Below are 24,883 nucleotides of genomic sequence, written 5' to 3'. Positions count from 1 at the left end.
ACTGCATATCCCATTTGGTAGTTGTCAGAAATAACATGCTTAAGAAACCTGGAATTATAAAACTGCTTAATTAGGGAGAGATGGTTTCGCTGGGATATGCCCAGTTTTCCTTGGTGGTTTGATCTCCTTTTCAAAGTGGCCCGCCCCCTGGCAGCTAATTGCTGCCTTTAACGGGGTGCCACACAGGCTCTCACTCCCTGAATTTTATTTGCTGTGACATCAGTGCTTGCTTATAAAGAGATATTCTCTCTTCAGTTGAAACTCTTCAGAGAGTTTCAACTCTCCTCCATCAGCAAACTGTAGGAAGTTGACTTGAGTAATGAGGATGGACTCTTTAGCTTCAAGAGGTCCTCCTTTGTTACATGAGCACCTAATATGTGCTAGATGCTGGGAATACACCCAGAGCCAGATTATCTTCTCCCATAAGAGGCTCACAGCCCAGTGGGAGAGATAGATAGTAAAATAATGTTTTTAATATTGTGAGAAATGATTTGAAGGAGTGATTTAGGGGATGGCCATGGTGACTTACACCTGTAATCCCAGCACTTTGGGAGGTCTAGGCAGGTAGATACCTGACATCAGGAGTTCGAGACCAGCCTGGTTAATGTGGTGAAACCCTGTCTCTACTAAAATACAAAAAAATTACATGGGTCTGACAGCGGGTGCCTCCAGCTATTCAGGAGCCTGAGGCAGGAGAATCATTTGAACCCAGGAGGTAGAGGCTGCAGTGAGCCAAGATCATGCCACTGCACTCCAGACTGGGTGCAGTGAGTTGGGTGAGACTCCATCTCAAAAAAAAAAAAAAAAAAAAAAAAAAAAAGCTGGGCACAGTGGCTCACGCACTTTGGGAGGCCAAGACACGTGGATCACCTGAGGTCAGGAGTTCGAGACCAGCCTGACCAACGTGGAGAAACCCCATCTCTACTAAAAATACAAAAGTAGCTGGGTGTAGTGGTGGATGCCTGTAATCCCAGCTACTCAGGAGGCTGGGATAGGAGAATTGCTTGAACCCAGAAGGTGGAGGTTGCAGTGAGCCGAGATCACACCATTGCACTCCAGCCTGGGCAACAAGAACGAAACTCCATCTCAAAACAAAAAAGGAGTGATTTAGGGGCATCTTCAAGGGTGTATATCAGGAGCACCTAATTCAATTAAAGAGTCAGGGAAGGTTTTTCATAGGTGTTGACAGTTAGCTGAGACCCAAAAGATGAAAAGATGCTAGCTCCGCAAAGAGCAGAGAGACCACGCTTCCATCTGCAAAGGAAGAGCTTGGTGTCATTAAGCAACTGAAAGGCATAGAAGCTGGTATCAGAGCCTCTGGGAAATCCTGGGGTTATGTTAGAATCCCCACTGTGACTTATCTAGATTCTGATAGAACAGAGCACAGGTCAGAAAACTATAGGTTACAGGCCAAATACATCCTGCCACTTGTTTTTCTAAATAAAGTTTGGTTGGAACACAGCCACACCCATTCACTCACCTGTTGTCCAAGGCTGTTTTCCTGCTGCAGTGACAGAGGTGAGTTGTTGCGCCAGAGACCATATGGCCTGCAAAGCCTAAATATTCACTACCTGGCTCTTTGTAGAAAAAGTTTGCCAACAGTTGTTCTAGAGCTGCCCAATGGCAAGTGGGAAGTTTGGGATTTGGCCCAGAAACCAGCTTTTACAGCAAAGGGGCCTGAGAACTGGAAGATACAAAGACGGGGACCAAGACTAAACATAAGGTGATGGGTGACAATCCTGGATTTGATCCCAGCCTCTTTGGCTCCTAGGGCTGTGCTCTTTACACCAAGCCAGACTGGTTGTTGAGATTGACCTACAAGGAAGAACAGAGAGGGGCCAGAGTCAGCCAGACGCCAGCAGGCAGGGGCTCCCAGAGACACGCGGACCTTTCATGGGGTAGCCATGTCTTTACCTGTCATGAGACCAGGCACGCCAAGCAGGGGGCTGCCCAGCAAGTTGGCACCCAGACCACTGACCATCTTTTCCTTCACCTCTTGGCTCTGGAACGCCCTTCCTCCCTTGCCCGCCCACATTTTCTTCACCAGCTTGGCTCTTACTCAGCCACTAAGGTAGTGCTTCTCAAACTTGGATATGCATTCAGATCACCTGGGGACCTTATTAAATTGTAGGTTCTGTTTCAGGAGGTCGGGGGTGAGGCCTAAGAGCCTGCATTTCTAACCAGCTCCCAGGCGATGCTGATGCTGCTGGTTCGTGGACCACACTTTGGGTGACTGGAAAGATAACTTCTCTTAGAACAGGCGTCCCCAAACTTTTTACACAGGGGGCCAGCTCACTGTCCCTCAGACCATTGGAGGGCCACCACATACTGTGCTCCTCTCACTGACCACCAATGAAAGAGGTGCCCCTTCCTGAAGTGCGGCGGGGGGCCGGATAAATGGCCTCAGGGGGCCGCATGCGGCCCGCGGGCCGTAGTTTGGGGACGCCTGTCTTAGACTTTCCTGGTCAGCTCCCACCCCACGTCCAAAGCCTCAATTCTGGGGCCCTCTCACATTTGCCTCTAGCAGAGTTCTACCACACTTATTATAGCAGTTTCCTTCGTGATGGTCTTTCTCATTAGCTAGCAAGCTTCCGTACGACAAGGACGAGGCCTTAGTTGTCTTAGTATCACCAGAGCCTGGCACTGTGTCTAGTGCGCAGTTGGTGTCCAGAAATGAAAGCAAGGAAGGGAGGAGAGAAGAAAGGAAGTGGGAGAGTGAGGCAGAGAGGAAGGGAAGGGGCAGAGGCGAGGGAAGGAAGACAGTATCAATGGATAAGAAGGAGGAAGGGACAGAAGGAAGAAAGGAAAGACAGATGGAAGAAAGAAAGGGAAGGAAGGAAGGAAGGAAAGAGTTACGTAGGGGTGCACTGAGTGTAGGAAGAGTGACAAAGCAGGTTAAGGCCAGGCGTGGTGGCTCACATCTGTAATCCCAGCTACTCAGGAGGTCAAGGTGGCAGGAGGATCACTTGAGCCCAAGAGATGGAGACCAGCCTGGGCAACACAGATAGACCTCATCTCTAAAAAACATCATGTTTTAAGTGAAAAACAAACAAACAAAAAAAAACAGCAGGTTAGGCCGGGCACGGTAGCTCACGCCTGTAATCCCAGCACTTTGGGAGGCTGAGGCGGGTGGATCACGAGGTCAAGAGATCGAGACCACCCTGGTCAACATGGTGAAACCCCGTCTCTACTAAAAATACAAAACATTAGCTGGGCATGGTGGCGCATGCCTGTAATCCCAGCTACTCAGGAGGCTGAGGCAGGACAATTGCCTGAACCCAGGAGGCGGAGGTTGTGGTGAGCCGAGATCGCACCATTGCACTCCAGCCTGGGTAACAAGAGCGAAACTCTGTCTCAAAAAAACAAAACAAAACAAAAAAAAATAAAACCAGCAGGTTAAGAATAGCAGTTGAGAGAGGCTGGACAAATTGGTCCAGGGTGAGATGAAACATGCAAGAATTGAGAGACCTGGGTGAGAGCAATTTGGGAGACATGAGGGAGACATGGGGCAGCTGAGGGTGGGAGGTTCAGGAAATCGAAGTTCAAATCATGGGTGTTCTGCAGATCCTGGGCTCTGCAGAAGATATGGACAGGCTTGGTTAGCCCTTGACATCCACTGAGTTGCTGTCCATTGGTCCAGCATCCATCCTGTCCTTGTCCATGTAAAACAAGCATGGCGGCCACCCCTACATCTCTGTTCTCTAGTTACCTCCATCTTCCCAAAAGTTCCAGAGAGAAACCAGCATTTCCCTCCAGGGGATGTTTCTGGGGCTCAGGGACTGGTGGAAGTCAGGAGGGGAAAGGAGGGCCCTCTGGGAGACGATGACCTCACAACGAGAGGTGCTCAACTAGTCACAAAAAATCAGGCATGGGATGTGTGATGATTGGATGCCCTTTCTTGGTCCTTGGTAGATGTGGGTATATGTGCTCCAAGGGATCCTCTTCTGAGTGTCCCGTGCCCAGCCCATCAAGATGAAATATAAACAGTGGCTGTAAAGTCTCTGTCCACATGCCACTCATATGATGGCTATGCAGTTTGTTTTTATAAGATTTTTTCCTCTTTTTTTTTTTTTTTTTTTCTAGACAGATTCTTGCTCTGTCACCCAGGCTGGAGTGCAGTAGTGCGATTGGCCCATGGCCCACTGCAGCCTCCACCTCCTGGGTTCAAGTGATTCTAATGCCTCAGCCACCCACATAGCTGGGATTACAGGCACATGCCATCATGCCTAGCTAATTTTTGTATTTATGGTAGAGACAGGGTTTCGCCCTGTTGGCCAGGCTGGTCTTGAACTCCTGGCCTCAAGAGATCTGTCCACCCTGGCCTCCCAAAGTGCTGGGATTACAGGTGTGAGCCACCACACCCAGCCTCATTTCTCCTCTAATTTAAACATATCACATGCTGAGTATAAAAAATTTGGAAGGAGCAGAAAAACACAAAGAGAATGAGTATTTTTTTTTTCATTCTATTAGTTCCATTTGGAACAATATGAGCATTTTCTTGGGTCAAATGATATCTTTCATCCGGATCATTTCTTTTTTAACTTTTAATTTTGAGATAATTTTAGACTTAGAAAATATGCAGAAATAATGCTGAGAATTCCCACATACCCTTCACTCCTCTTCCCCTAATGTTGATATATAATATACCAGAGTTCAATTAGCAAAGGCAGGAAATGAGCAGCAATACTGTTACTAGTAACTAAACTACAGACCTTATTCACATTTTGCCAGTTGTCCCATTGACATTATTTTGTTTTTCCATTTTTATTTTTGTTGTTGTTTTTGAGACAAGGTCTTACTCTGTCACCCAGACGGGAGTGCAATGGCACAATCATAGCTCACTGCAGCCTCGAACTTCAGGGCTCAAGCAGTTCTCCTACCTCAGCCTCTCAAGTAGCTGGGACCACAGGCACTTACCACCACTCCCAGATAATCTTTTGATTTTTTTGTAGACACAAGATCTCACTTTATTCCCCAGGCTGGTCTTGAACTCCTGGGATCAAGGGATCCTCCCATCTCAGCCTCCCAAAGTGCTGGGATTATAGGTGTGAGCCATTGCACCTGGCGTATTAAATTTTTTTTTTTTCTAGCACAGGATTGAATCAGGCCAGTTGCAGTGGCTCACACTTGTAATCCCAGCACTTTGGGAGGCCAATGTGGGTGGAACACCTGAGGTTAAGAGTTCAAGACCAGCCTGGCCAACATGGTGAAACCTCATCTCTACTAAAAATACAAAAGTTAGCTGAATGTGGTGGCGTGCACTTGTAATCCCAGCTACTTGGGAGGCTGAGGGAGGAGAATTGCTTGAACTCGAGAGGTAGAGATTGCAGTGAGCTGAGATTGTGTCACAGCACTCCAGCCTGCCTGGGTGAAAGAACAAGACTCTGTCTCCAAAAAAAAAAAAAAAAAAAAAAAGAGAGAGAGAGAGAGAGAGAGAGAGAGAAAGAATAGGATTGAATCCAAGATCCCATGTTGCATTGCTTGTCATGTCTCCTTAATTCTCTCTATCCTCACATTCCTTGGTCTTCTCTTTGTCTTTCATGATCTTGACATTTTTGAAGAGTGTTGGGCCCCTTCCCCTTGGGTCCAGGTGCAATGGCTCATGCCTGTAATCCCAGCTCTTTGGGGACCTGAGGTGGGAGAATCCCTTGAGTCCAGGAGTTAGAGACCAGCCTGGACAACAGAGCATGACCTCGTCTCTCTACAAAAAAAAAAAAAGAAGAATATCCTTCAACTTGGATATGTCTCTTGTTTTCTCATGATTAGATTGAATTTATAGGTGCATTTTGGCCAGATTATCACAAAACTGATACTGTGTCTTCTCAGGACATCATGTCAGAGGGTTCAGGATGTCAAAATGACTTCTCACGGGGGATGTTAACCTTGATCACTTGATTAATATGACATATGTTTGCTTTCTTCACCATAAAGTTGCTGTTTTTTTCAGAATAAATTTTTAATGGCTGTATGACTTTCCATTATAGATCTCTAACATAATCAGACCCTCTCTTTGTATATCATGTTTGTTACCTTTTTTTTTTCAATATTACAAAGAATGCTGTAGTGATCATTCTTATAGGCACATCCTTGCACATATCCCCTGACTATTTTGTTAGGGTAAATTTCCAGACATAGAATTGTTGGAGTAAAGATTATTCATATTTTCATAGATGTGGATGCTTGGGGCAGGGTGGGTTGGTTGTTTTAATCAGCTTTAATGAAGCAGAATTTAAATACAATAAATTGTACACATTTGGAGTGTATATTTCAAAGAGTTTTGGCAAATATGCATACCTATGTATCCCCCATCCAATCAAGATATAAAATATTTCATATTTCTAGGCCAGATGCAGTAGCTCAAACCAGTAATTCCAACACTTTGGGAGGCTGACAAGGGGCAGATTGCTTGAGCCCAGAAGTTTGAGACCAGCCTGGGTGACATGATGAAATCCTGTCTTTACTAAAAATACAATAAAATTAGCCAGGCATGGTGGCGTGTACCCATAGTCCCAGCTACTTGGGAAGCTGAGGTGGGAGGATAGCTTGAACCCGGGAGGTTGAGGCTGCAGTGAGCCATAGTCGCACAACTGCACTCCAGCCTGGGCCACATAGCAAGACCTTGTCTCTATATATGTGGCTGGGTGCGGTGGCTCACGCCTGTAATCCCAGCACTTTAGGGGGCTAAGGAGGGTGGATTACGAGGTCAGGAGTTCGAGACCAGCCTATCCAAGATGGTGAACCCTCGTCTCTACTAAAAATACAAAAATTAGCTGGGCACAGTGGTGGGTGCCTGTAATCCCAGCTACTTGGGAGGCTGAGGCAGGAAAATCACTTGAACCCCAGAAGCAGAGGTTGCAGTGAGCCGACATGGCACCACTGCTCTCTAGCCTGAGCAAGACTCCATCTCAAAAAATATATATACACATACATATATATATATGTATGTGTATATATACACACGTGTGTATATATACGCCTATATATGTATATGCACATATATATACATATATAGGCGTATATATACACACATATATATAAACTTTCCAAAATTTTCTCACACCCCCGGTTGCAGTCAGTTCTCCCCATGCCTCACCCCAGACAACCAGGGATCTGGTTTCTATTATCTCAGGTTAGTTTTACCTATTCTAGGACTTAGGGTAAACCAGAGTTATACAACAAATTCTCTTCTATGACTGTCTTCTTTGATTCGACATCACGTTTGTGATGTTCACCCATGTCGTCACGAATGTCAGTCATTTGTGTATTCTTATTGCTGGACAGTATCCTGTTGTATAAATATGCCATCATTTGTTTATTCATTGTTCCATTGATGGGTGTCTGGGCTGCTTCCAGTTTGGGGACTTTATGAATAAAGCCACTAAGGCATTGGCATACATGTGGACACGTGTTTTCATTTCTCTCGGGTAAATACCTCAGAGTAGAATTGCTGGGTCATAAAGTATGTATTCAACTTTATTAGACACTACGGAATGGGCTCATTTTCATCTCAATTTTACAACACAGGCCACAGAAAGCTTAAGGGACCTGTTTAAGGTCAACGGGAGGGAGAGGAAGAGAAATAGGATTTTTCTCCAGGAATTTAATGCTAGGTGCTTATCTTGTTCATCTCCTTTAATCCTCAAAGGAACCCTGTAAGGTGGGAACTCTGATTCCCATTACGTAGATGGAGAAACTAAGGGTCATGACCATGCAGCAAGGTCAGGTTCAATCCCAGCCCAGCATGAGTACCCAAGTTGTGTTTGTTCTTTTTTTTTTTTTTTTTAATGAGATCGAGTCTCGCTCTGTTGCCCAGGCTGAAATACATGGTGCAATCTTGGCTCAATGCAACCTCTACTTCCTGGGTTCAAGCAGTTCTCCAGCCTCAACCTCACAAGTAGCTGGGATTACAGGTGCACCGCCACATCAGCTAATTTTTATAATTTTAGTAGAGTTGGAGTTTCACCACAGTTGGCCAGGCTGGTCTCGAACTCCTGACCTTAAGTGATCCACTCCCCTCGGCCTCCCAAAGTGCTGGGATTACAGGCATGAGCCACCGCAACTGGCCCCTGTTCTTTCACTAGGTATTCATCCTCCCTCCCTGGAAGAGAGCAGATGGCGGAGCTGGGAAGGACACGTATCTAGGGGTCTCGTGGCCTTGCCTTACCTGCACTCTGTGCCCATCCTGCTGGGGCTCCTGACAGCAATTGCCTGTGATGCCGGAGTCAGCCCTCTAAAGATGAGGATGGTCTGGATGGGAGACCCAGAGGGTGACCCACTGTCCAGCCCTCTGGCCAAAGGTGTAGAGTTTCTCCTACCTTGAAACTCAATCCTCAGTCCTGGGCACTTGGATCTGCTGGGCAGCTGGGTGGCGGGTGAGGGCAGCAGGCAGGGGCTATGTCTCCCTGGCCATATCGCAGCCCCATTAGGAGCTGGCCTGAGTGCTTTCTAGAGCTGATGAATGGCCTGCCTGTGACCTGGAATGTCATCACTGCCTGGGGCTGGGGGGCCCCCAGCTCCATCCTTTGGGTCTTTACTGATAATAATAATTGATGTTCTCTGTGTGGTTGCAGGGAAAGTTCTATCTGGTCATCGAGGAGCTGAGCCAGCTGTTCCGATCCCTTGTCCCCATCCAGCTGTGGTACAAATACATCATGGGAGACGACTCCTCTAACAGCTACTTTCTGGGAGGAGTCCTGATGGTTCTCTACAGCCTCTGCAAGGTGAGGTGACCCCAAGGCTGGAGGGCTGGCCTAAGGAGGGCCCCACTCACTAGCCAGGCCTCGGGGGCTCCCGGGGAAGCTGGAGCACCATGCTAGTTTCTTTTTGTTTTTAATTGAGGGAAAATTCACACAACATGAAATTAACCACTAACTATTTAATTTTTATTGTATTTTACTTAATTTTTTTTGAGATGGAGTCTCACTCTGTCGCCTAGGCTGGAGTTCAGTGGCACGATCTTGGCTCACTGCACCCTCCACTCCCAGGTTCAAGTGATTCTCCTGCCTCAGCCTCTCAAATAGCTGGGACTACAGGCACGTCCCACCACACCCAGCTAATTTTTTGTATATTTAGTAGAGACGGAGTTCCACTGTGTTGGTCAGGCTGATCTCGAACTCCTGGCCTCAAGTGGTCCGCTCACTTCTGTCTCCCAAAGTGCTGGGATTACAGGCATGAGCCACCGCGCCCAGCCTCCAGTAGCTATTTTAAAGTGTACAGCTCAGTGGCATTGAGCAGATTCACAATGTCATGCAACCAGCACCACCTCTGTCTAGTTCTAGGACATTTTCGTCACCCTGAAAAGAAACCTTGTGCCCATTAAGCAGTCCTTCCCCATCTTCCAGCCTCCCCTTCCCCCAGCCCCTGGCAGCCATGAATCTACTTTCTGTTTCTATGAATACTTATGATGAATGTTTCATATAAATGGAATCATAATAGGTGCCTTTTGTGTCTGGCATTTTCATTTAGCATTGTATTTTTGGGGTTCATCTACATTGTAAAGCATGTATCAGTATTTTTTCTGGTTGAATCTACCCCAATTTCTCACTTACGAAGCTCACCATGTGACATTCTTTTGAATAATCATCTTCACAACCCTTCAAGGTACCTGCTATTATTACTCCCTTCTTTGTTTTTTTTAAGACTGAGTCTCACTCTGTCACCCAGGCTGAAGTGCAGTGGCGCGATCTCTGCTCACTGCAGTTTCTGCCTCCCGTGTTCAAGTGATCCTCCTGCCTCAGCCCCGCTAGTAGCTGGGATTACAGGCATGTGCCACCACACCCGGCTAATTTTTGTATTTTTAGTAGAGATGGGGTTTCACCATGTTGGCCAGGCTGTTCTCAAACTCCTGACCTCAAGTGATCCACCCACCTCGACCTCCCAAAGTACTGGGATTACAGGCATAAGCCACCCGGCCCAGCCCCCATTACTCCCATTTTATGGGTTGAGAAACTGAGGTTCAGGGAGATAAGGTTACTTGCCCAAGGTTACTCAGATAAAGACAACAGAACAAGCATTGCACCCAGGCAGGCTGCCTCTAAATCACAGAAGCTCCTAATCACACGTCTACATCTACTGAATGTTTTCTGTCTCTCTCTTACCTCAAAATAGTATCCATGTTAAATTGCACACCCTCAACTCCTCAAATTAGTGTGCAGTGCTTTTCTCTTCATTGTTAGTACAAATCAGAGGGTTTTTCCCCGCTAAATATCCATACTTCCTTCTTTCTCTTTGGTTCTCCATTTCTGGCTTTAGAGAATCCTGGGAGGATGCATGAGTTCTTCTCTTTCCTTCCTTCCAGCAGGACTGGCCAGGCAATCCATGCAGTATCAGTCACTGGGACATACTGATTACTTGCTGGTTCTGATCAACACAGTGGCTGACTGGAGTGCTAGATAGAGAAGGGTTATGAGGGCAGGCTGTGCTCAGAGGAAGAGTGTTGTGATCGATTAGCAATGCCTGCCATGGGCTTGGGAGGGGAAATAGACACCACGTGTGCCATATATTTGGTATCCTGGTCTAGGTAACAAGGGAGACTGTTGATATTAGGCAGCAAGACAAAAGCCAAGCAACACTGTTGGGAAGGAAGACATGCAAATGGGAAGAAGAGCCCTAAAAATGTTCTGAGTCAAAATTGGGTGCAGGGTGAGTAGATGGGGTGAGGTGATTATATAGGGGTTGTGAGAGATTGTTGGGTGCTTTCCAGCCACCATCCTGCTCTCCTTTCAGTCCTTCGACATCTGTGGACGCGTGGGCGGAGTTAGGAAAGCCCTGAAGCTTCTCTGCACCTCTCAGGTGAGTTGGCTGCAGGTGGTCCCCACCAAAGTCCTGGAACCAAGAGCCGGAAACAGCAGCAGCCCCTCCCTCAGCCCACAGATCTCACGGTGCTCCTGAGGGCACGGCTCCCACGAGCATCCATAGCTCTATTTGCCTCTCCCCTCCCTCAAATAGAACTATGGAGTCCGAGCCACCGGGCAGCAGTGCACAGAAGCCGGTGACATCTGTGCCATCTGTCAGGCCGAGTTCCGGGAGCCTCTGATTCTCCTGTGCCAGGTAAGCAGGGCTCAGGTGGGGCCGTTGGAGACTGAGACTGGGAGAGGGCAGGATCCTTCCCCATGGGCAGTCCTCGAGTCTCTGGCATGGGTGTCTGGGGGGCAATGCAGTTAAGATCGGAGTCAGCCAGACCTGGGTTCCAATCTCACCTCTGCCTCTTAGTAGCTGGGTAGACTTGGGCACATTACTTCACCTCTCTGAGCGTTAGTTTCTTCAGTAAAATGTAGACATGCCAAACTCAGTATGGTGTAACATCAGAATATCCTGCATGTCAATTTCAGCAGCACCAAGAATGACCCCCCCATGTGTCAGTCACTCTCTCTCTGAGCCTTGGTTTTTCTCATGTCTAAAATGGACGTAATAGTGGCCAGGCATGGTGGCTCACACCTGTAATCCCAGCATTTTGGAAGGCCAAGGCAGGCAGATCACCTGAGGTCAGGAGTTTGAGACCAGCCAGGCCAACATGGTGAAACCCAGTCTCTACTAAAAAAAATTACAAAAATTAGCCAGGCATGGTGACACCTACCTGTAGTCCCAGCTACTCCGGAGGCTGAGGCAGGAGAATTGCTTGAACCCAGGAGGTGGAAGTTGCAGTGAGCCGAGGTCATGCCACTGCACTCCAGCCTAAGCAACAAAGCGAGACTCCATATCAAAGAAAAAGGGCATAATAAGAACACCTATTTTATAGAGCTATTATTATGACTAAAGTAGATCATCCATGGAAAGAGCTAAATTTCCATTATTCAACCATAGAAGTTGCTAGAATTATCGTTATTATCCATCTAATTATTATTACCATTTGTTTTTATTAGTTGTGGGTCACCAGCCCACAGTTGTTAAGTGCTGTCTGGCTCCTTTCAACTCCCTAAATGCGTCCCTCCTCCTCCTGACATCAGGGACTAGGTGTCAATTCAGCAAATGCGTATTGGGGTCAAAGCATCCTATCTGACCCTGGGAAGGAGAGACAGAGGGCACGCAGGTCCCGTCCTCTTCTCTGGAAGCTCACAGTCTCCACAGGGAGACAGACACTCACATAAATAACTGTGAAGCAAGGCAGGCAGTGATAAGTGCTGTGTAAGAGAGATTCATGCAGTGTCTCGGGGGGCCGGGGCAGAGAGCGCTGAGTTCCAGGTTGCGAAGGTTTCTTGGAGGAGGCATAGCCTGGAGAGCAAAAGGCATGGAAAGGCTTATGGGTCGGGGAACAGAAGGTGGGTTCCTTTTATCATCAGCAAGCATTTTGTTGTTGTTATTGTTGTTATTGCTGTTCAGAGATTTGGAAGGAGGAGGTTGTTTTTCATGTTCAATTTTATTTCTTTTTCAATGGACAATATATTTGCCTGAATCGAAATTCCAAAAGGAGACTGAAGAGCCATGATGGCTCACGCAGTCAGGGACCTGGGTTGGATCCCAGAACAGAGAAGGGACATTAGTAGAAAACGAGTTTGATGAAATCTGACTAGAGTCTGGAGTTGAGTTAATAGTGACATATCAATGTGGGTTTCTTAGTTTTGGCAAATGTACCACGGTAATGCAAGATGGTAACATTCGGGGAAACTGAAACCCAGTGAGGGGTGTACTGGGATTTTACCTTCTATCTTTGCGACTTTTCTGTAAGCCTTAAATTATTCCAAAATAAAAAGGTTATTTAAAAAAAAATATTTGAAAGAGGCTGGGTGTGGTGACTCACACCTGTAATCCCAGCACTTTGGGAGGCCGAGGTGGGCGGATCACCTGAAGTTAGGGGTTCAAGACCAGCCTGGCCAACATGGCAAAACCCCATCTCTATTTGAAAAAAAAAAAAAACTTTTTTGTAATCTTTGAAAGATATAAAAAGGAGACCTGTCATCATATGTATGTATATATATTTATTTATATACACACAAACATACCTTTTTTTTAAAAAAAAAAAAGGGTATGTTATCCGCAGGCACTTTCTCAAAACAAACAAAGAAACAAAAACCCTAAGTTATAATATATTCTACCTATGCTGTTTTCTGCACTTCCTTTTTTTCTTTTTTTTCTTTTTTGAGGCAGTTTCTCTCTTGTGACTCAGGCTGGAGTGCAATGGTACAATCTTGGCCCACCACAACTTCTGCCACCCGGATTCAAGCAATTCTCCTGCCTCAGCCTCCCAAGTAGCTGAGATTACAGGCATGTGCCCCCATGCCTGTCTAATTTTGTATTTTATGTAGAGATGGGGTTTCTCCATGTTAGTCAGGCTGGTCTTGAACTCCCAACCCCAGGCGATCTGCCTGCCTCAGCCTCCCAAAGAGCTGGGATTACAAGCATGAGCCACTGTATCCAGCCTGCACCTTCCTTTTTAACTTAAAATCCTATCTTAGAGATTGCTCCTTATCCTACTTTATAGCTGCATAACATGCCGTTTTATGGATAGACCACAGTTTGTTTTACCATTCTCCTATTGATGGGCATTTAGCAGCTAATAATCTCTTGTTATTACAAATAAGCCTGTCATGAATGCTCCAGAATGGGAGATCAATCGCACCAACCTGGGCCCATAGTGTTGATTAAATGTGAATTCAAGGGAAGCATTTAGAACTGCTCCTGGCACGAGGTCGGAGTTCAATAAATGTTAGCTCTTATGGGCATGCGCCCCATTTCACACACACATGAGCTCTTGGTAGGATAAATTCCTAGCAGCAGAATTATGAGGTCAGAGGGTACACAGTTTTGACAGTTATTGCTAAATCGCCCTCAGTAAAGAGTGTATCCACTTATGCTCCCAGTGTGCAGTATGGCACAGCCGCTTGCTCCTTCCCGCACCAACACACGGCGTTACCAAGCCTCTTTTGAGCTTTGCCAATCTAACAGGTGACAAACGGTATCTCAGTGCAGTTTTAATTTGCATTTTCCTAATTATGAGCGTGGTTGAGCATCTTTTCATAAGCTTCAGAGCCATCTGTATTTCCTTCTTGGTAGCAGGGACGATTTGAACATGATGTCAAGGTGAAAGTCTGACAAGCTCTCTCAGCCTCAGTCTGTTTGTCTCTTCTCCATTCTTCTCCTAATACCACTATGTCTTCCCGAAGCTGGATTAGAAATTCTTGGGAGGGGTCAGACAAGACCCCATTGTCCCAGATCTAGGAGTAACAGCCACACCCAGTGCTGGTTAAGAACTGTACACATGGCCAGGCCGAGCACACATTTCAGGCTTGCTCTGCGGCTGTGAGCTAGGCCTGGAACGGCAGAGTTGATTCACACAGTGGGCCATGCTGATTCCTAAAAGCACTGAATGAGTGAACAAATGAATGAATGATTCAGCTTCAACATTGCTTCCTCCATAAAGGCTTTCCTAACTCTGCCCCCCCAGACTAGTCGTGTCCCCAGCTCTATGGTCTCATAGATGTCTGTATTTTTCCTTCTTAGCACTTATTCCAGTTGTTAACTAGATAGTTCACTGGGTAATTTAATGGGCAAGGTCTGTCTCTCTTCTGCCAAATTACAAGCAACATGAGAGCAGATACCATGTCTGTCTTGTTTAGTCACAGAGCCGTAGTACTGTATCAGGAAATATTGGATGGATGGATGGATGGATGGGATAGTTAGATGGATGGCTGGGATGGATGATGGATGGGATGGGATGGTTGAATGGATAGATGGAGGGAGGGAGGGAGGGAGGGAGGGAGGGAGGGAGGGAGGGATAGATGCATGGTTGCACAGATGCACAGATGGGATTGATGGGTGGGTGGATAGATGGGATGGGATGGTTGGATGCACTGTGTAGATGAATAGGATGGAGATGGATGGATGGAGGAATGGATGGATGGATGAGATGGGTAGAGGGATAGATGGGTGGATGGATAGGATGGGTGGATAGATGGATGGATAGGATGGTGGCCAGGTGGAGGAATGGGTGGGTGAGTGCAAAGGTGGGTGGATAGAGATATAAGTAAGTGAGTTAATATTTGGTTGGGCAAATGGATGGACGCATGGGTGGGTAAATTGGATGGATGGATGGATGGATGGATGGATGGATGGATGGATGGATGGATGGATGGAACTGGATGGTGACCAGGTGGAGAAGTTGATGAGTGAGTGCAAAGGCAGGTGGATAGAGGTATAAGTGGGTGAGTGACTGTATGGATGGCAAATGGATGGACAGATAGGTGGGTAAATAGGATGGATGGACAAATGGATGGATGGATGGATGGATGGATAGAATGATGTCCAAGTGGAGAAGAGGGTGGGTGAGCACAAGGTTGGTAGATAGAGGTATAAGTGGGTGAGTGACTGGGTGTGTGTGGGTGGGAAAATGGATGGACAGATGGGTGGGTATATAGGTGGGTGGGAGGGCAGGTAGGTGGATGGATGGGAAGAAGGAAGGAAGGATGGGAGGGAGGGAGGGAGGGGTGAAGAGCCTACTAGGCTAAAGCAACACCTTGTCTCCCCTGTAAAGACTCATCAAATTAAGCTCAATATGTCACTCCCACTCCACCCACTTCCCCCTGAGCTAGGGCTCAGCAAGCAGATTGTTAATGGAAGCTGGTCAGGGAGACGCCAAGCATGTCATGAGGTTACGACTCAGCACACCTTCGCAGTTAGGCACTTGCAAGTATTTATGGTGTGCTCTCTGCCAGGCCACTGGGAGCCAGGAAAAGGGCATTTGAATACAAAATGAGGAGCTTGGTTTATTTAAAGGAGTCCTTTGCCAAAGAGAGGAGAGAGAGTACATTTAGAGAATGAACTGTCCTCCAATTCTTGGTCACTATGAGTTGGGTTTTTGCATGTTTTACGATATGAAGGGAGGAGGGCAAGCGAGAGAATGGGGACTCCTGTTGATTTTGCGTTTACAAGTTCTTCACACTTGATGCTTTATAGGCCTTATCTGTCCCCCTCCTTATAGACACTTGGGAGGGAATTAGTAACCCTATTTAATAGATGAAAACTCAGGCTCAGGAAAACAAAGGGATGGGCTTGCCTGAGGTCCCGCGGTTCCTCAGTTACAGAACCAGAGCCTCTGATGCCATTGGCCATGCACATTCCGCAAGGCTTGTCCTTGGGCTTTGAAATGTCCCCTGGGCTGCATTAAAAGATCAGAGCAGCCAGGCGAGGTGGCTCACACCTGTAATCCCAACACTTTGGGAGACCAAGGCAGGTGGATCATGAGGTCGGGAGTTCGAAACCCACCTGGCCAATATGGTGAAACCCTGTTTCTACTAAAATACGAAAATTAGCTGGGCATGGTGGTATGCACCTATAGTCCCAGCTACTTGGGAGGCTGAGGCAGAAGAATCACTTGAACCCAGGAGAGGGAGGTTGCAGTGAGCCAAGATTGCACCACTGCACTCCAGACTGGGCAACAGAGCGAGACTTCATCACACACACACACACACACACAGGCGTGCGCGCGCGCGCACAAGATCAAAGTACTTTTTCCAGAAATTCCTGGGAATAGTCTCTGCTCTGTCCAGCCAGGCTTGTGAATGTTGCCTCCTCAGAATGAATGAGTGGCTGAGCTGCGATCGGAGTTCTTGACACCTGCCTCTGACTCCTCCATCTATTCATCTATGCTTTGGGTGCCTATTGGGCACCAGCAATATCCCAGGCACCAACTCTAACCCTAAGCAGCGCATTCATTGTAACCCTGACCCTCCTGTCATCTGTCACTCAAGACGGACGAGCTGCTGAGCAGCTCTTAGGTTATTGTTAATAGAGTTATATGAGATGATGTATAGGGCTATATATGGGTTTTGAAAATCATAGTGTGTTATACCAATATTCAGTCTTAGTGTTTAATTCTAAGTCTCAGCATGGCTGGCCTGGTTTGTGTTATTAAAGAGGATCTGAGGTTGATGTGTGTGTGTGTGTGTGTGTGTCTGTGTGTGTGTGTGGTCTGTCTGGTAGTAGCCACATTTTCAGTAATGTCATTTTTCATAATTAAATGCTTCAGACATCCTTTCCCAGATTCTCTATAATAAGAGTTTTCACTACAAAGTTAGACATTTTTTGTATCAGTTATCGATTGCTATGTAACAAGCTACCCCAAAACTCAGTGGCTTAAAGCAACCAATATTTATTATCTCACAGTTTTTATAGGTCAAGAATCCAGGCATAGGCCAGGCATGGTAGCCATATCTATAGTCCCAGGACTTTGGGAGGCCAAGATGGGCAGGTTGCTTGAAGCCAGAAGTTCAAGACCAGCCTGAGCAACATAGTGAGAACCCATCTCTCAAAAAAATACAAAAATTAGCTGGATGTGCTGATGCACGCCTGTGGTCCCAACTACTCTGGAGGCTGAGGTGAGAGGACTGCTTGAGCCCAAGAGACAGAGGCTGCAGTGAGCCGAGATTACACCACTGCACCATAGCCTGGGTGACAGAGGGAGACCCTGTCTTAAAAAAGGAAAAAAAAAAATGCTGGCCACAGTACCTCACGACTGTAATCCTAGCACTTTGGGAGGCCGAGGCTGGCGTCCAATGGCACAATCTCGGCTCACTGCAACCTCTGCCCTCCCAGGTTCAAGCGATTCTCCTGCCTCAGCCTCCTGAGTAGCTGGAGCTACAGACACCCACCACCATGCCCAGCAAATTTTTGCATTTTTAGTAGAGATGGGATTTTGCCATGTTAGCCAAACTAGTAACGAACTCCTGGCCTCAAATGATCCACCTACCTTAGCTTCCCAAAGTGTTGGAATTACAGGCGTGAGCCACCACGCCCGGCATGTTCATGCTTTGTAAAGGGTAGTGGCTCATGACTGCCTGTTCTCCTCACCTGCATCTATCCCCCCGGACCCCTGCCTGGCTGCATCCTTCTTTCTCAGATCACACTGAACACCAAGTGCTAGGTCAAGAAATGCCCCTATCTCCTGCTCAGAGCCTCTTCTCTCAAACTGGGGCTGGCTCCTCTTGAGTGTAGGCTCTTATCCCAAGCCCCCACCTGCCTGCTCTGGATCTTTGGGCAAAAGACCTGGAGTGTCTGGATAGAATTTGGGATGTGGGTGAGATGACTGGTTTAACCCCAACTGTGTGCCCTAGGAGACACGAGAGGAGGTGGTTAACCACCCAGGGCCAGCTGGGCACAGTGACTGGCACCTGTAATCCCAGTATTTTGGGAGGCTGAGGCGAGTGGATCACTTGAAGTCAAGAGTTGAAGACCAGCCAGAACAACATGGAGAAATCTCCTCTCTACTAAAAATACACACACACACACACACACACACACACACACACACAAAACCTAGCCAGGCACGTGGTGGCCCACACTTGTTGAAAGACTATGAATAAGCCTTGAGTTGAAGGTCACGTGGCATGTCAGTGACATCCATTACTCCAGGATGGGAAGATGGGGCTGGGCGGGAGAAGGACCATCATAGAGGGTATCGGTGCCATAAGAGGAATCTGTAGAAACTGTGGGGTTTGCTGACGCCTGGGTCCCACCCTCCAGGCCATGGTGAGAATCCAGTACGGTCTTTGCGGCTCTGTGGGGACTGCTGTCCTTTCCTCACTCCCTCTCTCCCAGGCACCCTCAACTACAGCCACATTGGCTGTCTTCAAGTGCCTCAAACGTCTTCCTATCTTGGGAGATTTGCACAGGAGGTTTTTTCAGCCTGGAATGTTCTATCTCCATCTCCTCTCTTCTGCCCAGTTAACTGCTAAATGTTCTTCAGGCCTCAACTCAAGTGTCCCCACCTCCAGGAAGCCTTCCTTGACTACCCCTTGGATCAAAGTGGTCCCTATGTCACACACCTCCGTAACACCATGGAAATCTCCTTCGGAGCGCTGTCTACAATTAGGCATCCACTGTATACCATGCTAGGAGTGAATGGGGTTTACAAGAAACTTACAGCCTGGCATGGAGAGACAGATAATAGACAACACATAAAATAATAATCATTATTACTATAATAATAGCTAACATTTATAGAGCATTTACTATTTGCCAGTGATTATTCCAAGTGCCTTCCTTTTTATTTTATTTTTACTTTTTTAGACAAGATGTCACTGTCTCCCAGGCCGGAGTGCAGTGGCATGATCATAGCTCACTACAGCCTCAGTCTCCTGGGCTCAAGTGATCCTCCCACCACCTCAGCCTCCTGAGTAGCTGGGACTACAGGCACATGCCACCATGCCCAGCTAATTTTTTTTTTTTTTTTTTTTTTTGTAGAGACAGAGGCATGGGGGTGGAGGAGGTCTCCCTATGTTGCCCAGGCTGGTCTCAAACTCCTGGCCTCAGGCCATCCTCCTGCCTTGGCCTCCCAAAGTGCTGGGTTTATAGGTGTGAGCCACTGTGCCCAGCTTCTTTTTTATGGTTTTGCTTTTCAAAAAACATTTTGTTTAGATTTTTATATTATCATCTTCCTCAAACATTTCATTTTGAAAAATTTCAAACCAACAGAAAAGTTGCATGAAACTCCTATTCTTCACCAGATTTACTGATCATTAACATTTTACATTTGCCCTTATTTTGGACATCAATTTTTTTTTGCCCTAAACTGGTTAAGAGTAAGTGGTAGACATTAGATTCTTAATCCCTAAATACTTCAGTATGCATCTCCCAGGAACAAGGACATACTCTCAGATAACCACAATTCCACTAGCATACCCAGGAAAAAAAATTTTTTTTTTTTTTGAGACAGAGTCTAGCTCAGTCTGTCACCCAGGTTTTATGCAGTGGCGCGATCTCAGCTCACTGCAACCTCTGCCTCCTGAGTTCAATGATTCTCCTGCCTCAGCCTCCCAAATAGCTGGGTCTACAGGCATGTGCCACCATGCCTGGCTAATTTTTGTATTTTTAGTAAGATGGGGTTTCACCATGTTGGCCAGGCTGTTCTCGAACTCCTGACCTCAGGTGATCCCCCTCCCTCAGCCTCCCAAAGTGCTAGGATTACAAGCGTGAGCCACCATGCCTGGCCACCCAGGAAATTTTAAATTAACATAAAATATTATTTAAGATATGGTACATACTCAGATTTCTCCAGTTGCCTTCAAAGTGTCCTTTATAGCTGGGATTTTTTTTGCCCCACCTGGGATCCAATCAAGACTCACGTGGTGTCTCTGGTTATCAAATCTAAGTACTTTTAACATGTTAGTTAATATTCCAATGAGTGGGTTCTATCCCCATTTTACAGTTGGGGAAACTGAGGCACAGACAGGTTGTGTTACTTTTCCAAATTATACAGCCAGAGAATGGGGGAGCCCATTGGTCTCTCCAATCTCCCTACCTCTCTCTCTCTCTCTCTCTCTTTCCCTCTCTTTAAATTAATTTTAAGTTCCAGGATGCATGTGCAGGATGTACAGGTTTGTTATATAGGTAGACATCTGCCATAGTGATTTGTCGCACCTACCCATCTATTACCTAGGTATTAAGCCCCACATGCATTAGCTGTTTATCCTGATGCTCTCCCTCCCCCTGTCCCGCAACAGGCCCCAGTGTGTGATGTTCCTCTCCCTGTGTCTATGTGTTCTCATTGTTCGGTTCTGACTTATGAGTGAGAACATGCAGTGTTCGGTTTTCTGTTCCTGTATTAGTTTGCTGAGGGTAATAGCTTCGAGTTCCATCCATGTCCCTGCAAAGGACATGCTCTCATTCCTTTTCGTGGCTGCGTAGTATTCCATAGTGTATGTGTACCCATTTTCCTTCCCCAGGCTATCATTGATGAGCATGTGGGTTGATTCCATGTCTTTGCTATCGCGAATAGTGCTGCAGTGAACATACGCGCGCGTGTGTCTCTTTATTGCAGCAGTAGTCACCTGCCATTCTTTTGATCCTTGTGTTCTATTCCCAACCCGGAAGGCGGAAGGATCATTTTAAACTGCAAATCCTATCAGTTCACGCCTCTGCACCAAGCCCTGCCACAGCCCCTTGCTTCTCTCAGAATAAGAGCCTAAGACCTTACAGTGGCCCACAAGGCCCTACCCTATCTGCACCCCTCACCCCCAGCACTTCTGTGACCTCATCTCCCTCTCCCATCCACCACCCCCCCAAGCCCAGCGCGGCTACCCTGTCCTTGCTGTTCCTCCCGCCCGTCAGGCACATTGCAGCCTCAGGGCCTTTGCACATACTGTTCCTGCTGCTAGGAGCGCATTTCCCCGAGATCTCATTCGGGCTCACTCCTCACCCCCCTGCAAGTTTTACCCAAATGTCAGTATCTCAGTGAGACTTTCCTTAGCATCCCCACCTGCAGTGGCATGATCTCAGCTCACTGCAACCTCTGCCTCCAGGTTCAAGCAATTCTCCTGCCTCAGCCTCCAAGTAACTGGGACTGCAGGCGCCCACCACCACACCCAGCTAATTTTTGTATTTTTTTGTAGAGAGGGGGTTTCACCGTGCTGGCCAAGCTGGTCTTGAACTCTTGCCCTCAGGTGATCCGCTGGCCTCAGCCTCCCAAAGTGCTGGGAGTACAGGCCTGAGCCACACGCTCGGCCCCTCCCCCGCTGTTTCATCTTGGTGCTTCCTACTGGTATACTCGGTATTTTAGAGTGATGCTGTCTCCTCGCAGGCGCCCCAGGGCAGGGGTTGTCTGCTTTGTCCCCTGCGGAGTCTCCTGCTCCCGGGACCAAGGCGGACGCGCAGTAAAGCGTCCTGGTGCCTGCTGGTTGCTGTCCCCGCAGCACGTGTTCTGTGAGGAGTGCCTCTGCCTGTGGCTGGACCGCGAGCGCACCTGCCCACTCTGCCGCTCGGTCACCGTGGACACCCTGCGCTGCTGGAAGGATGGCGCCACGTCCGCACACTTCCAGGTGTACTAGGCCGAGCACCGAGGACACCCGGAAGGACGCCGGGGCTCCGCATGCCCGGACCCAGCCCTGCGCGGGCTTCCTGGAAAACAGGCCTCAAGCGCTCACATCCTGCCTCTTCCCTCCACCACCGCTGACCCCAAAGCCCCGCCCCTGTCTTGTCCTTCTGACCTTCACCTTCTCTCATTCTGTGATGTGGCGCGTGCCTCCTTCCCCTGCAAAAGGGGACGCCTTCCTTCTCTGCCCCAAGTCAAGGACCTGCCAATACCTGAAGTTTCCACTTGTTGGTTATTTCCTCCCTCCCTCCCTCCCTCCCTTCCTTCCTTTCCTTTATTCTCTTTTTTCTTTCTTTCTCTTTCCTTTCTCTCTTTCTTTCTCTTTTTCCCTCCCTCCTTTCTTCTCTCTCCCTCCCTCCCTCCCTCCCTTCCTTCCTTCTCTCTCTCTCTTTCTCTGTTTCTTTCTCTTTCCAGGCTAGAATGCAGTGGCACAATCTCAAGTCACTACAACCTCTGCCTCCTAGATGCACGCAATTCTCCTGCCTCAGTCTCCCAAGTAGCTGGGATTACAGGCGCCCACCACCACACTTGACTAGTTTTTGTATTTTTTAGTAGAAAGGGGGTTTCACCATATTGGCCAGGCTGGTTTCCAATTCCTGACCTCAAATGATCGGCTCTCCTCGGCTTCCCAAAGTGCTGGATTACAGGCATGAGCCACCACACCCTGCCTCATTTTTTTTTTCTTTCTTTCTTTTTTCTTTTTTTTTTTTTTTTTTGAGACAGGGTCTGGGTCTTCACCCAGGCTGGAGTGCAGTGGTGCAATCACAGCTCACTGCAACCTTGAACTCCTGCACCCAAGCAATCCTCCCACTTCAGCCTCCCAAGTAGCTGGGACTACTGGTGCATGCCACCAGGCCTGGCCAATTTTTTTTTTTTTTTTAAGTAAGGGCAAGATCTTATTATGTTGTCCAGGGTGGTCTCGAACTCCTGGGCTCAAGCAGTCCTCCTGCCCTGGCCTCCCAAAGTGTTATGTGCTGGGATTACAGGTGTGAGTCACTGTACCCAGTCCACTGGTTGATTATTTTAACCTAGTACTTTGTACTTGATGCTACAGGCTGGGGAGGAGCCTGGAGATCACTGCCTCCCAGATAGGCCAGGCTGCAGATTAGAATCCCTGTGAACCCTGGGAAGTCTTTTCTTTCTTTCTTTCTTTCTTTCTTTCTTTTTTTTTTTTTTTTTGTTGTTGTTGTTGTTATTATTGTGAGACAGTCTTGCTCAGTTGCCCAGGCTGGAGTGCAGTGGCACGATCTTAGCTCACTGCAACCTCTGCCTCCCGGGTTCAAGGGATTCTCCTGCCTCTCAAGTAGCTGGGACAACAGGCGCGGGCCACCACACCTGGCTAATTTTTTTTGTATTTTTCGTAGAGACGGGGTTTTGCCACATTGACCAGTCTGGCCTCAAACTCCTGACCTCAGGTGATCCACCTGCCTCAGCCTCCCAAAGTGCTAGAATTACAGGTGTGAGCCACCACGCCCGGCCCCAAAGTATTTTCACACTACAGATGTTGGGCCCCCCAATATACCTGTAATAATGTAATGTCCCAAACACTCGATGCACGGCAGGCACCGTATCCGGCCCCTGCTTGGATTACATGTTGTCATCCTCACAACGGTCTTGTGATGGGGGAGGTATGTTGGGTCTCCCATTTTACAGATGAGGAAATAGGGGCACACAGCTTGGTGTGGTAACTCTCCCGGAGTCACCCAGCTAGCACAGGTGTGCCGAGTTTCCAACAGAGGCCTGGTACAGCTTCAGAACCCACATTAAAAAAAATTTTTTTATTACAGATTCAATCTCCCAGGCTCAAGCGATCCTCCTACCTCAGCCTCCCAAGTAGCTGCAACTCGCACACTCCACTATGCCCAGTAGAGCCCACACTCTTAACTGCCGCACTGATCTGCCCCTCTGACATTCCAGGCAAGGAGTCCAGCAGACAGGGTTTTCTAAAAGCACAGGAGAGATTGGGCATGGTGGCTCATGCCTGTAATCCCAGCACGTCGGGAGGCTGAAGCAGGCGGATAACCTGAGGTCAGGAGTTCAAGACCATCCTCGCCAATATGGCGAAACCCCCTCTCAACTAAAAAATACAAAAATTAGCCAGGCCTGGTGGTGAGCACCTGTAATTCCAGCTACTCAGGAGGCTGAGGCAGGAAGAAGTGCTTGAAATCGGGAGGCGAAAGTTGCAGTGAGCCGAGATTGTGCCACTGCACTCCAGCCTGGGCGACAAAGCGAGACTCCGTCTCACAAATAAATAAATTCACATGAGGTGATTTTAATGCCCATCCTGGTTAAGAATGAGTGGTCCAGGCACATAGCATGCTAGACATGAACTGTGTTGAAAACATTGAATGCAAGATCCTGAAATCTACTTGTGGCTGGATCCCCAGAAAAATGTAGCCCTTAAAATTCCCATTTCTGCCAGGCATGGGGCCTCATGCCTGTAATTGCAGAACTTTGGGAGGCCAAGGTGAGTGGATCACTTGAGGTCAGGAGTTCAAGACCAGCCTGGCCAAGATGGTGAAACCCTGTCTCTACTAAAAATACAAAAATTGGCTGGGTGTGGTAGTAGACATCTGTAATCCCAGCTACTCTGGAGGCTGAGGCAGGAGAATTGCTTGAACCCAGAAGGTGGAGGTTGCAGTGAGCCAAGATCACACCACTGCACTCCAGCCTGGGTGACAGAGTGAGTGAGACTCTCTGTCTAAAAAAAAAAAAGAAAGAAAGAAAGATCAGCTTTGGCCCACTGGGTGTCCCGTCTTTATGTCTTTCCTCCTCTTTCTATTCTGTCATCATCCTCACTTAAGTCTCAGGCCTGTCTGCGGCTTCTGGGGACATTGCCATCCCCTCTGGTAGCCTTCAGAGCAAACGGGACAACCCGTGTTATGGATGTTTCCACCAACCAGGGTGGTGGCTCAGAGCACCGTCTCCATCTGTGCTTCTGTGATCTCTGTGACAGAGCCACTTTTCCACCTCTGAAACTCTCCCTGCTCTGAAATCTGGGATGAGGTGGCACAGGTGACCACGCAGAAGCCACTGGAATCTTGCCTGCCCTATTCTCTCCCAACTCTGTTCTCTTATTGTCAA

The 24,883-nt window shown here is 47.7% G+C and overlaps 1 protein-coding gene across 1 annotated transcript in view; it reads left to right on the top strand.

Moving 5' to 3' along the window:
- The window catches only part of RNFT2 (ring finger protein, transmembrane 2), a 110,242-nt gene extending 85,567 nt beyond the window's left edge, over positions 1–24,675 (top strand). The window contains exons 8-11 of the mRNA XM_010342832.3: positions 8,571–8,720; positions 10,726–10,791; positions 10,948–11,049; positions 21,621–24,675. Of these exons, the coding sequence (XP_010341134.1) occupies positions 8,571–8,720; positions 10,726–10,791; positions 10,948–11,049; positions 21,621–21,755 (453 nt within the window). The 3' untranslated portion in view covers positions 21,756–24,675. The remainder of the gene's footprint in view (positions 1–8,570; positions 8,721–10,725; positions 10,792–10,947; positions 11,050–21,620) is intronic.
- The last annotated feature ends 208 nt before the right edge of the window (positions 24,676–24,883 follow it).

The sequence above is a fragment of the Saimiri boliviensis genome, chromosome 7, assembly GCF_048565385.1.
Source record: "Saimiri boliviensis isolate mSaiBol1 chromosome 7, mSaiBol1.pri, whole genome shotgun sequence".
Classification (NCBI taxonomy): Eukaryota; Metazoa; Chordata; class Mammalia; order Primates; family Cebidae; genus Saimiri; species Saimiri boliviensis.
Note: the sequence above shows the minus strand (reverse complement) of the source record. Positions and strands in the feature narration are given on the sequence as shown.